The sequence below is a fragment of the Vipera berus genome (genome assembly GCF_964194415.1).
Source record: "Vipera berus genome assembly, chromosome: 5".
NCBI lineage: Eukaryota > Metazoa > Chordata > Lepidosauria > Squamata > Viperidae > Vipera > Vipera berus.
Window position 1 is genome coordinate 1,911,213 of NC_138207.1, and position 16,422 is coordinate 1,927,634.

Below are 16,422 nucleotides of genomic sequence, written 5' to 3' on the forward strand. Positions count from 1 at the left end.
TTTTTAAGAAGAGACTGGACAGCCATTTGTCTGAAAGGGTATAGGGTTTCCTGCCTGAGCAGGGGGTTGGACTAGATGACCTCCAAGGTCCCTTCCAACTATCATCATCATCATCATTATAAATATTTTTTACTTTACTTTTACTTTTATTAAATTTGTATACCGCCCTTCTCCCGAAGGACTCAGGGCGGTTAACAGGGCATATATAAATAACAATACAAAAATTAAAAAGGAATTAAACAAGTGCCCAATTAAAAATTACAATAACAATAAAAGACCCATTAAAAACCCTAACGTTCATATGCAGTACCAATACCAAAAGTAGTAGTACCAATAGTAGTACCAATAGTAAGAGGCGCAGCATCTCCCGGGGGGGGGGGCGGGTCAGGCGATCCCCTTTCGAAACCTTCCAACAAGCCAAGTCCATGGGGAAGCCAGACTCGCTTAACGACCGGGTGACTCCTTTAATAACTGCAGTGATTCGCTTAACAAATGGGGTGAGAAAAGTCGTCAAGTGGGGCATAGCGCCCTTAAACCAATTTCTCGCTTTGCTTCCTAAACTCCGGGTCCCACTGCGGTTGTTAAGCCGAGGACTTACCTGTTCAGAGAAAGTCCTAGAAAATGAAGAAGCTAAACTGCCTTGAGACATTCGGATTCAAACAAGCGTCTGCTACACAACACTTTGCAGACTTGAACAATGATCGATAACAAAAAAAGGTCCGGCTAGTGAACACGGATGTAGCTGGAGAGAGAAAGAACCGGAGGAGATCACGTAACACAAAGACCTGCTAGTAAAAGGAGAACAACTGTGGCAAAAGAAAGCAAAGGTGGCACCAAGGGCGATGGGAGCCTTGGGTGGAATCCCGAAACATCTGGAGCACCACGCGGACACCGGCGGCATTGACAAATTCGCCACCAGTCAATTGCAAAAGGCAGCTTGACTTGGAAGAGCTTCCATCCCTCCCAGCAATCAGCAACACTATCAAACGACAACTTCTGCCCATCCCAGGTCCTGGGAAAGACTCGAGAGGTGGATTAAAAATGCCAAATCCGGTCCGAACATCTGGCTGACTGCGCGAGGAACTGTAACAATAACGACCATGGACATTGACAAAATCCCCGTCGGTCAATTGCGGAAGGCAGCTTCGCTCGGAACAGCTGACAACCAGACCTTTAATATTATTAAACGTGAACATCTGCCACTGGCAGCTCCTTAATAAGGACTTGAGAGGTGGACAAAAATGCTGAATCCGGTCTGAACATCTGGCTGACTCTGCGAGGAACCATGACAATAATAAAAAATGACCCGGGGAGCAACACTGTGGCTGAGTTTACACACTGCACTGATAGCACAAGGTTACATCTTTGGCTGTGCTTTTCGTGATGGGTGAATCTGGCCAATCGTGGCTTATTCAAACAAACTATTATGGGACATAAATCCTACACAAGGGAGACTCTCAGAAGGTCAAAGCAGGTCAGTCTATCCAGAGCTCAGAACGATGTAACATTGCGATTGTTTTTGCAAAGGGATTGGCCAAATTCATCCCAACGGACTCTCCGAATCAGGAAACTGACTGTCTACCTTGAGTGATTTATGGAAGGAAGGAAGGAAGGAAGGAAGGAAGGAAGGAAGGAAGGAAGGAAGGAAGGAAAAGGAAAAAGAAAGAAAGAAAGAAAGAAAGAAAGAAAGAAAGAAAGAAAGAAAGAAAGAAAGAAAGAAAGAAAGAGGAAAAAGAAAAAAAGAAAGAGGAAGAGAAGAGAAAAAAGAAAAGAGAGAGAGGAAAAAAAGAAAGAGAAAGAGAGAAAGATCAAGAAGAAAGAAAGAAAAAAGAGAAAGGAAGGAAGGAAGGAAGGAAAAGGAAAAAGAAAGGAAGGAAGGAAGGAAGGAAGGAAGGAAGGAAGGAAGGAAGGAAGGAAGGAAGAAAGAAAGAAAGAAAGAAAGGGAGAGGAAAAAGAAAAAAAGAAAGAGGAAGAGAAGAGAAAAAAGAAAAGAGAGAGAGGAAAGAAAGAAAGAAAGAAAGAAAGATCAAGAAGAAAGAAAGAAAAAAGAGAAAGGAACGAAGGAAGGAAGGAAAAGGAAAAAGGAAGGAAGGAAGGAAGGAAGGAAGGAAGGAAGAAAGGGAGAGGAAAAAGAAAAAAAGAAAGAGGAAGAGAAGAGAAAAAAAGAGAGTGAGAGGAAAGAAAGAAAGAGAAATAAAGAAAGAAAAAAGAGAAAGGAAGGAAGGAAGGAAGGAAGGAAGAGGAAGAGAAGAGAAAAAAGAAGAGAGAGGAAAGAAAGAAAGAGAAAGAAAGAAAGATCAAGAAGAAAGAAAGAAAAAAGAGAAAGGAATTAAGGAAGGAAGGAAGGAAGAAAGAGGAAGAGAAGAGAAAAAAGAAAAGAGAGAGAGGAGAGAAAGAAAGAAAGAAAAAAGAGAAAGGAAGGAAGGAAGGAAGGAAGGAAGGGGAAGAGAAGAGAAAAAAGAAGAGAGAGGAAAGAAAGAAAGAGAAAGAAAGGAAGGAAGATCAAGAAGAAAGAAAGAAAAAAGAGAAAGGAATTAAGGAAGGAAGGAAGGAAGGAAGGAAGAAAGAGGAAGAGAAGAGAAAAAAGAAAAGAGAGAGGAAAGAAAGAAAGAAAGATCAAGAAGAAAGAAAGAAAAGAGAGAAAGGAAGGAAGGAAGGAAGAAAGAAAGGGAGAGGAAAGAAAGAAAAAAAGAAAGAGGAAGAGAAGAGAAAAAAAGAAAAGAGAGAAAGAAAGAGAAAGAAAGATCAAATAGAAAGAAAGAAAAAAGAGAAAGGAAGGAAGGAAGAAAGAAAGAAAAAAGAGAAAGGAAGGAAGGAAGGAAGGAAGGAAGGAAGGAAGAAAGAAAGAAAGAAAGAAAGAAAGAAAGAAAGAAAGAAAGAAAGAAAGAAAGAAAGAAAGAAAGTAGAGGGATAGTCAGCTGGCAAAATCCTGGCATTTCCTTCCAAGGCTGAAAACATTCTTCAGGTGCATTCTGACAGCCAGCAACCATGAAACACTTACTTACACACACACACACACACACACACACCCTCCTCAATGGCGTGCCTCCAGGGAGGCGTGACCGTCAGGGCTGCCTGGTGGGGTCTGCAGGCCGGCCGAGCCCATCCATCACTTTCCAGTAGGTTTATCTTGCCAGAGCCGGCCACGGGAGGGGCCCTTTGACAAATGGCTGGGATTCGCACTCGACGCAGAGCCCCAAACTATTAGCCCACTCAGGCAAGCCGCCCTGGTGACCGGAGAAGGCTTTTTTCCAGCCAAGCGGCACCAACAACCAATCTCATTCTTTGTGCAAACGCAGCCAAGGAGACAGAAAAGAAATCTGTCTTGGGGGGGGGGGAAAGCACAATTAAATCGAAAGTCCCGAGCGAGCACGCTCTGCGACGCTGCGTCAGGTTTCACAGGCGGTCCCCGACTTGCGACCCTTCGTTTAGCAACTTTCCAAAGCTACAACAGCACTGGAAAACCTTCCCAGCCCCTTTCCGACAAAGTCAAAGTCAATGGGAGAAGCTGGGTTTTGCTTAAGGGCCGTGTGATTCCCTTAACAGCTGGAGTGTTTCGCTTAACGACAACGGCAGAAAAGGTGCAAAACCGGGTGCACGACTTACTCGGCACTTGCCTCGCTTAGCAATGGCAATTCTGGTCCTAATTGTGGTCGTTACGACGAGGACGGTACTTTGTAAGGCCCTACATAGCGTCGCGAAGAGCTGTCGCTCAACTCTTCCGATTTAATTGCGCATTTTGAAACGAGAAGCTTCCCGTCTGTCTTCCTCTCTGGCTGCCTGTAAGGACAAGCCCAGATGATCATTTGACCCAACCCGCCTCAAGAAAGGGACACAAACTTGGTTAGTCCTTTGGTTCTGGGAAGCTCGCCACAGGGAGGAGAAGCTGTAACAAATCACAGTCTTCTGTCAACAAACCGGCATGGATGTATCTCTGCAGCGGAGTTAAGCCCATATTAAACCTCCGAAAAATGAAAACAAAAATGAAAAAAAGAAACCCTAGGTTTTTAAGAAGAGATTGGACAACCATTTGTCTGACAAATGGGGTTGGACTAGATGACCTCTGAGGTCCCTCCCAACTCTGTTGTCCTTCCTTCCTTCCTTCCAAAAAGAAGAGACAGTCACTTGTCTGAAATGAGATAGGGTCTCCTACCTGAGCAGGGGGTTGGACTAGATGACCTCCCAGGTCCCTTCCAACTCTTGTCATTCTGTTAGGTAAAATTTAAACATTTCCCCCCAGATCAAAAAGCAAAGCCTCCTTGCAACGCAGAAAATGAACACCTTGACGTGAAAATCTGCGCTGTCTTCTCCCGGCTCTTTTTCCGTCTTTCAAACCATCTCGTTCTTTTCCCGAAAATTAAATGGTGGACACGGAGGACGGGAAGTTCTGCATCATTTTTAAAGCAGTGTTTTTTTTCCGAACTCGGTCGCTTGAAGACGGGTGGGACTTCAGCTCCCAGAATTCCCCAGCCTGTTCAAAGCAGTGTCTTTTCAAAGTTGGCTGCTTGAAGATGGAGGGATGGATGGGGAATTCTGGGAATTGAAGTCCACCCAACTCCGAGTAGCCGACTTGGAAAAACGCTGATTTAAAGCGAGTCACCCAGAACGCTTCCGCTCCCTCGGATGCCGGCAGTTCACAAATATTTTTTAAAAGGAATGCAACAGAGAGCGGGGGGGGGATGCAGTATAATATTTCACGGCGTTACCCGGGGAAAGTTACGCCTGTTCTAGGACCGTAACACAACACAACCCTCCAGTGTTGTGGGGTGGGGGGGGAACACAAGGACGCTAACCAGCTGCAAATGGCCAATGATGGAATTGTCACCAATCTCTTTCCGTTGCACATTTGGCCACTGCAAACTAAAAAGGGAGGCAAGGAGGGGGGGTTGTCTGCAAACCAGGGTTCCTGCAATTCTACACACACACACACACACCCTTCTTAAAAAGTCTCCACGATGTAAAAAAAAGATGTTGATATTTTAGAAAGAGTGCAGAAAAGAACAACAGAGATGAGTAGGGGACATACAAGGAACGGTTGCTGGAATTGGGTGTGTCTTGTTTAATGAAGAGAAGGACGAGGGGGGACATGATAGCAGTGTTCCAATATCTCAGGGGCTGCCCCCAAAGAAGAGGCAGTCAAGCCATTCTCCAAAGCGCCTGAAGGCAGGACAAGAAGCAAAGGATGGAAACTAGTCAAGGAGAGAAGCAACCTAAGGAGAAACTTCATGACAGTGAGGACAATTAATCAGTGGAACGGCTTGCCACCAGAAGTTGTGGGTGCTCCAACACTGGAGGTTTTAAAGAAGAGATTGGTCTAGTGTCTCCTGCTCGAGCAGTGGGTTGGACTAGAAGACCTCCAAGGTCCCTTCCAACACTGTTTATTCTATCCTATCCTATCCTATCCTATCCTATCCTATCCTGTCCTGTCCTGTCCTGTCCTGTCCTGTCCTGTCCTGTCCTGTCCTGTCCTGTCCTGTCCTGTCCTGTCCTGTCCTGTCCTGCTCTGCTCTACTCTACTCTACTCTACTCTACTCTACTCTACTCTACTCTATCCCTTCCTCTATTCTACTCTGCTCTGCTCTATTGCAGGAAGAGGGGTGGGGGCTTCAACAGAGCATCTCTTTGTAGGAGGCACCACAGTGGGATGCATCCTTTAAGAGTTTTTCTCTCTGCGGACCCTGGCTGGACCTGCCCCCCTTTTTCCAAGTGGACCTTTCTTTTAACGGCTGCTCCCTGCCCCACAATTGCACAATCTGACCTGGTTTGGGAAGGCTAGCAGTGAATCACGCCGCATTTCAGAAGAGCTTTTATTTAAAGCAGGCAACTCCGGAGCCCAAGACAAAGACGGAATCGGTGAATCGAGGCTGGAATTGCACATCCTGGGATGAATCAGAGCAACCGGGGTGGGGAAGGTGACACACGCTCCCCGTGGGAGCCAAACTGCGTTCGGCCCGCTTGGAAATGCACCTCTGCATGCGAGTCTTCTTGCGTTCACCTCACGCCAAAAACGATGATGGGATCTGAGGTTTCCCACGCTGCGAGGGCTCCAGGTTGACCCACAACGCTTGAAGGGAACGTGCTGGGGGGGAGCAGGTTGTTGTCCAGGACCCCCACAATCCCCATTCCCTCCCCCCCCAAGGGACTTCTTAAGAGATAGTTCCTGTGCTTGGAACTCCCTGCCACTTAGCACATTAATAGAAGGGAATATTTGCAGCTTGAGGTTGAAATACGGGTCCTTGGTGTTCTCTGAGCTGGGTGGTTTTCTTGCAGACTTTTCATAACCCAGCTAGGTAATTCCACCAGTAGAAAGAAGTGGGGTTTCGGGGGAGGGGGAGGAGGAGGAGGAGGAGGAGGAGGAGGAGGAGGAGGAAAGGACTGTGGAGTCCTGGGTGGTCTCTGAGCTTGACTGTTTCCTTCCAGATGTTTCATGACCCAACTAGGGAACATCATCAATGCTAGAATGGAATGAGGGAGGAGGAGGAGGAAGAGAAGGAGGAGGAGGACGATGACGACGACTGTGGGGTCCTTGGTGCTCTCTGAGCTTGGTGGTTTCCTTCCAGATGTTTCATGACCCACCTAGGGAACATCATCAGTGCTAGAAGGGAGAGGAGGAAGAGGATTGTGGGGTCCTTGGTGCTCTCTGAGCTTGGCAGTTTTCTTGCAGACATTTCATGATGCGCTGATGATGTTCCCTAGTTGGGTCATGAAATGTCTGCAAGAAAACAAGCCAATGGGTGGACAGACGGTTGAATGACTGGATGGATGGGTGGATGGATGGATGGAAGATGGAGGATGCAGGCAGAGGCAGGAGAATGGATGAATGGATTCCTGAACAGTCCCTTTTACCCAGCTCCGGGGGTCCCCCAACCTGGCCTGCCCTTTTACCATGTTCTGGGGAGACCAGGACAGCCCCTTCCCCTCGGCCGCCTTCCCCCCCCTCCCATCAGGAGGCCCAGAGACGGTGCTGGCACCCAAAGTAAACCAACCAGGCTTCTCTGATGCCACTTAACGCCCACGACGAAGAATCTGAGCCAAAGTGACACAACGTCATGCAAATAAACAAAGCGTGGGATGTGCGTAATTTACGCAAGGGTGTCACAATGTCCGTGTGATGTCACACTCTCCACAGACAGAAGAGTCTGCAGGGGGACCAAAACGGGCCAGCTGGTAACCACCACAGAACGATTCAAACCCTCCCCCCCCTCCATCGTGCAAGGCATCTTTGTATCTGCACACAATATGTACTCTACACACCGAAGGATTTTGCATCGTTGTGATTTTCCCTGTTGCCGGCACTTCCCCTGCCCATAAATATTTTCTTAAGGGACGGAGCAGTGGCAACGTCACGTTGGTCTGTGCCGAGCTGATCTTAAAAAGCTGAGCCGTGACGAACTTGGTTAGTACATAAAAGAGGAGACCACCAGGCGATCCAGGAAAAAAAAACACCACAACATTCCACTTCCCTATTGCCGCATGGAGACTTAGACGGGGAGAAGCAAACTCCACTCCCTCCGCGAAGGGCGGGTTTTAGAAATGGGGCTAAATAAATAAAATAAAACGTGCAATTAAATAAAAGGAGAGTTTATTCCTTTCTTCCTTTTTCTACTTCCTTTCAAAACTTCCCCGGAGAAGAGCAAATGATTACCCTGCCGGCTTTGCAGCTTGCTCTAATTGTGCCGTAATTTGGGTTTTCAAGGCACATCAAAAATTGTTCTTCCTTTTCATTGGAAGGCCTTTTGCAAACGTTTCCTTCTCCGAAGGTATCAAGAATGGGGTCACAAACGGAATAAGAACAGAGCAAGGAGATCAATCGTCAACTGGGGGGAAGAGGTGGTCCTTGACTTACGACCACGAGGAAGGGCACAATTTCCGTGGCTAAACTAGACACTTCTTAAGTGAGCTTTGCCCCACTTTATGACCTTCCTCACGGAACCACTGATTGGTTCAAAATTGGGAAAGGAGACTGGCAAGGCTGTATACTGTCGCCCTGCCTATTTAACTTATATGCAGAGCACATCATGAGAAAGGCAGGGCTAGATGAATCAAAAGTTGGAATTAAGATTGCCGGAAAAAATATCAACAACCTAAGATACGCAGATGATACCACTCTAATGGCAGAAAGTGAAGAGGAACTAAAGAGCCTCTTGTTGCGGGTGAAGAAGGAGAGTGCAAAAGTTGGGTTGAAACTCAACATTAAGAAAACCAAGATCATGGCATCTGGCCCTCTCAATTCCTGGCAAATAGATGGGGAAGAAGTGGAGGTAGTGACAGATTTTATTTTCCTGGCCTCCAAGATCACCGCAGACGTGGACTGCAGCCAAGAAATTAAAAGACGCTTGCTCCTGGGGAGGAAAGCCATGGCAAATCTAGACAGCACACTAAAAAGCAGAGACATCACCCTGTCAACAAAAGTGCGTATAGTCAAGGCTGTGGTCTTCCCAGTTGCAATGTATGGCTGTGAAAGCTGGACCATAAGAAAGGCTGAGTGCCAAAGAATGGAGGCCTTTGAACTCTGGTGCTGGAGAAGACTCCTGCGAGTCCCTTGGACTGCAAGGCGATCAAACCGGTCAGTCCTAGAGGAGATCAACCCCGACTGCTCTTTGGAAGGCCAGATCCTGAAGCTAAAACTCAAATACTGTGGCCACCTAATGAGAAGGAAGGACTCATTGGAGAAGAGCCTAATGCTGGGAAAGGTGGAGGGCGAGAGAAGAAGGGGACGACGGGAATGAGGTGGCTGGATGGAGTCACTGAAGCAGGAGCCGTGAGCCTAAATGGACTCCAGAAGATGGTAGAGGACAGGAAGGCCTGGAGGAACATTGTCCATAGGGTCGCAATGGGTCGGACACGACTTCGCAACTAACAACAACAACAACAATGACCTTCCTCGCCACAGTTGTTAAACGAATCACTGCGGGGGTTAAGTTAGCCACACGGTTTTCCCCCCGTTGAATTTCCTCGCTGGAAGGTCGCAAAAGGGGATCACGTGACGCCAGTTGCCAAGCGTCCAAATTTTGATCACGCGGCCACAGGGATGCTGCAACGGTTGTTAAGAGTGGGAAAGAGTCATAAGTCACTTTTTTTCCCCGCTTAGAACGGTCCCTAAACAGAGTTGCAGGTCAGGTTCAGCCAAAGCGAACTAAAAAGAGACGGAAAATCATTTTTTTTTTATTTTTTAACCCGGATGAAATCTGTGCAGCTAATCTGTTGAGCCTTGCGCTGCAAACGGCAAACTCGACAAACACACACCGTCGTGCACCGCCTAGGGGGAATGTAGGCACGGTTTAAGACGGCACCCACCCCAAAAATTAGGTGTACAAACTTTAGGTGCTCCGTTCGTAAAAACGCAGAGGCGAAGGAAAAGTCTCGTAAAAATGAGCCAGAAATATTTTTTTTCCCCTTTAACTAAGTTCCAGCATGATGACTAACCGCTTTTTACAAGATGGTGGGCAGGGGGCTCAAATTTGCTGGCTCACCCTTTCATCCCTCCGGCTCGCAGCCTCTCTTCCCCCCCAAAAAGACACAGGGAGCAAACTCTAAGCCAGGCCGATCAAAGCAGTCACGATCTATCTTTATTTACTTATTAAATTTATAGGACACCCGTCTCAGCCTCCCCCGAGATGGTGGGAGGCTTAACGTACAATAAAAAGGCAAATATAAAAACATTTAAGAGTTTGCAAATCCAGCGGTACAAAAACTATAAGCCTATTTATGAGTTAGGCAGGTTTAAGGGAAGGGAAGGGAAGGGAAGGGAAGGAAAGGAGAAGGAGAAGGAGAAATGGAAAGACATAAAGGAATAGAATAGAATAGAATAGAATAGAATAGAATAGAATAGAATAGAATAGAATAGAATAGAATAGAATAGAATAGAATAGAATAGAATAGAGGAATGAAGAATGGAATAGAATAGAATAGAATAGAATAGAATAGAATAGAATAGAATAGAATAGAATAGAATAGAATAGAATAGAATAGAATAGAATAGAATAGAATAGAATAGAATAGAATAGAATAGAATAGAGGAATGAAGAATGGAATAGAATAGAATAGAATAGAATAGAATAGAATAGAATAGAATAGAATAGAATAGAATAGAATAGAATAGAATAGAATAGAATAGAATAGAATAGAATAGAGGAATGAAGAATGGAATAGAATAGAATAGAATAGAATAGAATAGAATAGAATAGAATAGAATAGAATAGAATAGAATAGAATAGAATAGAATAGAATAGAATAGAATAGAATAGAATAGAGGAATGAAGAATGGAATAGAATAGAATAGAATAGAACAGAACAGAACAGAACAGAACAGAACAGAACAGAACAGAACAGAATAGAATAGAATAGAATAGAATAGAATAGCATAGCATAGCATAGCATAGAATAGAATAGAATAGAATCTTTATTGAGAATAGAATAGAATAGAATAGAATAGAATAGAATAGAATAGAATAGAATAGAATAGAATAGAATAGAATAGAATAGAATAGAATAGAATAGAATAGAATAGAATAGAATAGAATAGAATTAGAGAAAAGGAATAGAATAGAATAGAATAGAATAGAATAGAATAGAATAGAATAGAATAGAATAGAATAGAATAGAATAGAATAGAATAGAATAGAATAGAATAGAATAGAATAGAATAGAATAGAGGAATGAAGAATGGAATAGAATAGAATAGAATAGAATAGAATAGAATAGAATCTTTATTGAGAATAGAATAGAATAGAATAGAATAGAATAGAATAGAATAGAATAGAATAGAATAGAATAGAGGAATGAAGAATGGAATAGAATAGAATAGAATAGAATAGAATAGAATAGAATAGAATAGAATAGAATAGAATAGAATAGAATAGAATAGAATAGAATAGAATAGAATAGAATAGAATAGAATCTTTATTGAGAATAGAATAGAATAGAATAGAATAGAATAGAATAGAATAGAATAGAATAGAATAGAATAGAATAGAATAGAATAGATCAAAACAAAACTTGGAGGCTCCAAAAACCTCTATCCCTCCAATTATGGGGATGGTGCCAACCTCCCACCGGGCCAAAAGGCTTCACAGGGCCTGTGTCGTCCCTCCCTCCTTCTTTGGACCCCCTCCCCAATTCTTTCATCATGATTGACAAGGAATTCATACATTCTCACCGTGAAGATTCAGGAATGAGTGGCTAGGAAACGAAGCAAAATAATTTCTAAATATGGAATGGACCATTAAGGGCAAAGCAGTGTCGTCAGGACGTTCACCCAGCATCCTGTTAATTGTCGGCGTGTGCCGAGAACCCACACAAACACATGAACACACACACACATAGACACACACACAAACGCACCGTTCCTCCGGTTGCAAAGGCCGACAATTTGCAAGAGACAACTAGTCAGGCGTAAACCCTGGAGAAGATTCCTCGTCACGCTTGAGTGTATTCACACCAAGCCAAAAGCCGCACAGGAAGGTAGATGTGTGCAAAAACCACAGGTGTTGTCCCAAAATATATATTGTGTTATGCGTTGTATATGCTGAGTTTGTTTGTTTTCCTCTCGTTTTCATCCGGGGTGCAAAGCAAATGTTTAAAGGGGGGGAGGGCAAAGAGCTTGTTAGCCTAACCCCGCACACCAGGTTTTCTCCTCTTTTTTTTAAAAAAAAAGTTTTTTAAATTTTAACACGATCCTGTAAAGCAGTTTTTAACTTTTAAGTTCAATGCAACAAGCAGACCGGTACAGACAGTCCTCAATTTACAATGGTCTATTTAGCGACCGAAGTTACAACTGAAAAAAGTGACTTACGACCGTTTTACACACTTAACGACCGTTGCAGCATCCCCAGGGTCACGGGATTAAAATTCGGCCACTTGGCAACTCATATTTATGACGGTTGCGGTGTCCTGGGGGGGTGGGGGTGGAAGACACCTTTTGCGACATCAGCGGGGAATCCAGATTCACTTAACAACCGTGTGACTCCCTTAAAGAACTGCAGCTATTCCCATAACAAGAATGGTCGTAAAACAGGGCACTTAACTTAACGAATGTCTCGTTTAGCAACCGAAATCTTCAGCTTGATTGGCTCGAACAGCCAAGAAAAAAAGAGCCAGGATAAGGATCTGTCCCAAATCCCAAACTTTAAATGCACCTGCAAACCGAATGCGCGGACGACACCAAACTGGCAGGAGTAGCCAACACCCCAGAAGACAAACTCAGGATCCAAAAAGATCTTGACAGATTGGAACAAGGGCCCCTGCCCAACAAAACGAGTTTCAAGGTGGAGAAAAGCAAAATCTTACATTTAGGCAGGGAAAAACCAAAGGCGTAAGTACAGATTGGGTGAGACCTGGCTCAAATACAATAACTATGAGATGGACCTTGGAGTCCGAGTGGACGATCGCTTGGCCGTGAGCCAGCCGTGTGCGGCAGCAGCCAAAAAAGCTAACACAATCCTGGGCTGGGTAAACAGAGGCATAGAATCAAGATCACGCAAGGTATTAGTACCGCTTTATAAAGCCCTACTGAGGCCACACCTGGAATACTGCAGCCAATTTTGGTCACCCTACCACAAAAAAGACGTTGAGAGTTTGGAAAAAGTTCAGAGAAGAGCAACTAAGATGATCCAAGGCCTGGAGACTAAAATATAAAAAGAACGGCTGCAGGACTTGGCTTTGGCCAGTCTAAAGAAAAGAAGAAGTAGGGGAGAAATAATAGCAGCATTCCAGTATTTGGGGAGCTGCCACAAAGAAGGGGGCGGGGGTCACGTTATTCTCCAAAGCACCAAAGGGCAGGACGAGAAACAATGGTTGACCAAAGAGAGAAGCAACCTGGAATTAAGGAGAAACTTCCTGACAGTGAGGACAATTAAAACAGTGGAACTGCTTGCCACCAGAAATCGTGGGTGCTCCATCACTGGAGGGTTTTAAGAGGAGACTGGACAGCCAGTTGTCTGAGATGGAATAGGTTCTCCTGCCTTAGCAGGGGGTTGGACTAGATGACCTCCAAGGTCCCTTCCAACTTATTATTATTATAACTCTGTTTTTAGATCTCCCCATTTCTCACTATGATTTCAGACCGGTTCCTACCTTCCAAAAATCCTGCAATTTATCTAAAATCCCCTAAAAAAGAGGATAGTATAAATAAATGTCCATATTCTACTTCCTCGCATCTGAAATCTCGTCAAGCTACACGCTTTCGGGTTTTTTTTGGCAAGTCACGGTTGTTTTATCAATGGATGTCTTGCGGGCTCTTTCAGCCCTGCACAAGGCGGCCCTGTGGACTAGCAGCCTGACTAGCAAACTCATCAAGGAGAGGAACAACCTGGAACCAAGGAGAAATTTCCTGGCAGAACAATTAACCAGCGGAACGGTTTCCCTCCAGACGTTGTGGGGGCTCCATCACTGGAGGTTTTTAAGAAGAGACTGGACAGCCGTTTGTCCGGAATGATGGAGGGTAGGGGTCTCCAAACTTGGCTGGCTGAGGTATTCTGCGAATTAAGTTTAAGTTTAAGTTTATTAAATTTTTATACCGCCCTTCTCCCGAAGGACTCAGGGCGGTGAACAGGGCATATGAATAAAAATACAAAAGTACAAAAGTTAAAAAAAGGATTAAATTATTGCCCAAATTAAAACAATCAAAATATACAAATATTAAATCCACAAGTCTTAAAGCGGCCATGTTTGGAGACCCCCGGTGTAAGGTCTCCTGCTTGATCGGGGGTGGGGGGTGGGGGTGGACTAGAAGACCTCCAAGGTCCCTTTCAGCTCTATTCTGAATTTAATTTAAACAAAAATAACCTCCCAGCAGTCGAGCGCCAGGCGCAACGACATCCCTGGGTTGAAGCAGGAAGGAAAAACAAAGCCAAGCAAAACAAACAGGGTTGTTGTTTTTCCTTCTTCAAACAAGCTGGCCGCAAAGTGGGCTTATTCAGATGTTTACGCGGGCAGGAGAGAGGCCATGTGGGAAAAACAGGATTATTCTTTCCAGTCCTTGCCCAGACGGAGGTGGGTTTTTGGGGAAGGTGAAGGCCGACTTCAGAGACCTGCCCAGGGGTCAAGGCTGGCCAGGGGCCCAATCCACCCTATTTTCTGCTAGCCGGAGGAACGTGGTCGGAAGGCAAGTCGCTGCCCCGAATCTGAATGCAACACTAAGTGCTCGGAATGCATAAAAGATGATTTTCCTGGATGGGTGTTTTTTAAAAAAAATCATAATAATAAGTAAAGTGATCTTTTGTGCAATTGCACTAAGCAGAAGATGTGACCTTGTCTCTCTCCATAAAGGGAGATTAAACCTTGCAGGACAAGAATGTTTTTTTTTGGGGGGGGGGTTGGGGTTTTTTTTTGCAAAAAAAGGGAGAAAGCTATGTCAGAGATCAGAGGTGGGGGAAGAAAAAGAGTGCGTGTTTTTGTCTTTTGGCGTACAGGTAAGGCCCGATTCACAAGCAGAAGGGAGCCCAAAATTTCTGCTGCCGAGCGAGGAAAGATTTTTCAGAGAGCTCTGCCCCAGTTTACAACCTTTCTTGCGAAACGGTCGTTAAAGGGAATCACTGCAGTTGATAAGTGGAACTGGCTTCCCCATTGACTTTGCTTGCTGAAAGCCAGCTGGGAAGGTCGTAAATGGGGGTACAGAAGGGTGGGAAAGGAAGGAAGGAAGGAAGGAAGGAAGGAAGGAAGGAAGGAAGGAAGGAAGGAAGGAAGGAAGGAAGGAAGGAAGGAAGGAAGGAAGGAAGCAAAAGAAAGAAAGGAGGGAAAGGTAGGTGAGGGAAGGAGGGAGAGAGGGAGGAGAGAGGAAAGAAATAAGGAAGGAAGGAAGGAAGGAAGGAAGGAAGGAAGGAAGGAAGGAAAGGAGGAAGGAAGACTGCCAAGCTCCTGATTTCTGATCACCGACTATGAGGATGCGGCAATGGTCATAAGTGCGAGGACCAGTCATCACTTTTTCCAGTGCTGTTGTAACTTCGGTCCCTAAACGAATCCAAGGACTGCCTGTAGGTGTTTACTGCTTGCCCCCCAGCCCCACTTCCAGCTCAGGACTATTCGGGAACTTCCAGCATCTCCCCAAGTCTTCCTCAACAGGGACTAGGCGCACGCAGCACAGCTCAGCTAGTGGCCTCACCAGTTTGCTTCCACGCCTGACCTGATGCGTCCGACTTGCCTAATGCAGGCCTTTCTCGACGGCAAATGTGAGGCTCAAATGCCCCGATGTGGGGCCGCGCAGCCCGTTCAAGCACCCCCCAAATCACAGCCCGACCCCCACTCGGCACATTTAATCAACAATGCAAAGACTTCCTGTGGCTCGAAAGAGCAGGTTCCCTCTGCAAGTTGGAGGTAAGCAACAACCAAGTATATCTCTTCAGGTTTCTAGACCTCATGGAACAAGGGAGGGAGAATCTCAGCCCACCTGGTTAAATAAATGCCTGGCCCTCTTGCACACTGAAAAACGGTTATTCCAAGCCTATCTGGTTTATTACCTTCCCCTGCAAACTTCCACTTTGCACTGAAATGGGATAGGGACTCCTGCTTGAGCAGAGGGTTGGACTAGATGGCCTCCGAGGTCCCTTCCAACGCTGTTATTCTGTTCTGTTTCTCCAACTTCTTCAGTGCTAGAACCAGCTTGCCTCACAACTGCAGGTATAACCGGGTATAAATCTGCCATATTTTTTACTTTTCCCAATGGAAAACCATTGACGTGGGCGTCCCAGCCATTCATCCTTTTACAATTCTTCTGCGTTGAGTGACACAGAACTGAAAAAACGGGACCCTATTGAAGGATCTCGCTTCTCTAACTTGGCGTCCCCCTCGGCCATCTTGAATCAACATTCCTCACCAAATCCTGGTTTAAGAATTCCGGGCCTTGCCTGGGAAAGGACACCCCTGGAAGGCCAAAGGTTGGGGAACGCCGCGCAGGATGAGAACAGAGCAAGCTTGGAGGCATCTACCATAGCTTCAAATTTGTGGATGCCAGACCTGACCAAAGGGGCTCTTTTTTTCAGGAGGCACTTGGTGTTTTTTTTCTCTGAAGGCAAAATGTCTCCCTTGACCAGGGGTCTTCAAATGTGGCCCTTTTGTGACTTCTGGACTTCAACTCCCAGAGCCTGAAACCCTTTCAAGGACGCCAGAACAGGTGTGGGTTTGAAGCAGATGGTTCCCACAATAAAGTGAACTTTGTTTAGATGGACTACATAAGACGTCGGGGGCTTGGCTGGGAAAATGATTGTTTATGTCAGGGGTCTTCAAACGTGGCCCTTTTATGACCGGTGGACTTCAACTCCCAGAATTCCTCAGCCAGCGTGCCACGCTGGCTAAGGAATTCTGGGAGTTGAAGTCCACCGGTCATAAAAGGGCCACGTTTGAAGACCCAGCCCTGCCCTAGACATTTAGCCAGGCACTTTGGGATGAGCGCCCTTCGAAGGGTGCAGGAGTGAGAACGGATTTCCA

General features: G+C 45.4%; 2 protein-coding genes across 7 annotated transcripts in view; one reads left to right on the forward strand and one right to left on the reverse strand.

Annotated features, from left to right (window-relative positions):
* TP63 (tumor protein p63) overlaps window positions 1–16,422 on the reverse strand; it is a gene marked incomplete at its 3' end in the record, with an annotated part of 142,229 nt that overhangs the window by 88,876 nt on the left and 36,931 nt on the right. The gene's annotated exons all lie outside the window — the stretch shown is intronic.
* Window positions 1–16,422, forward strand: part of LOC308669294 (uncharacterized protein) — a gene marked incomplete at its 5' end in the record, with an annotated part of 121,967 nt that overhangs the window by 1,417 nt on the left and 104,128 nt on the right. Inside the window, one exon of the mRNA XM_081329931.1 lies at window positions 1,602–2,902. Within this exon, the coding sequence (XP_081186057.1) occupies window positions 1,602–2,538 (937 nt within the window). The 3' untranslated portion in view covers window positions 2,539–2,902. The remainder of the gene's footprint in view (window positions 1–1,601; window positions 2,903–16,422) is intronic.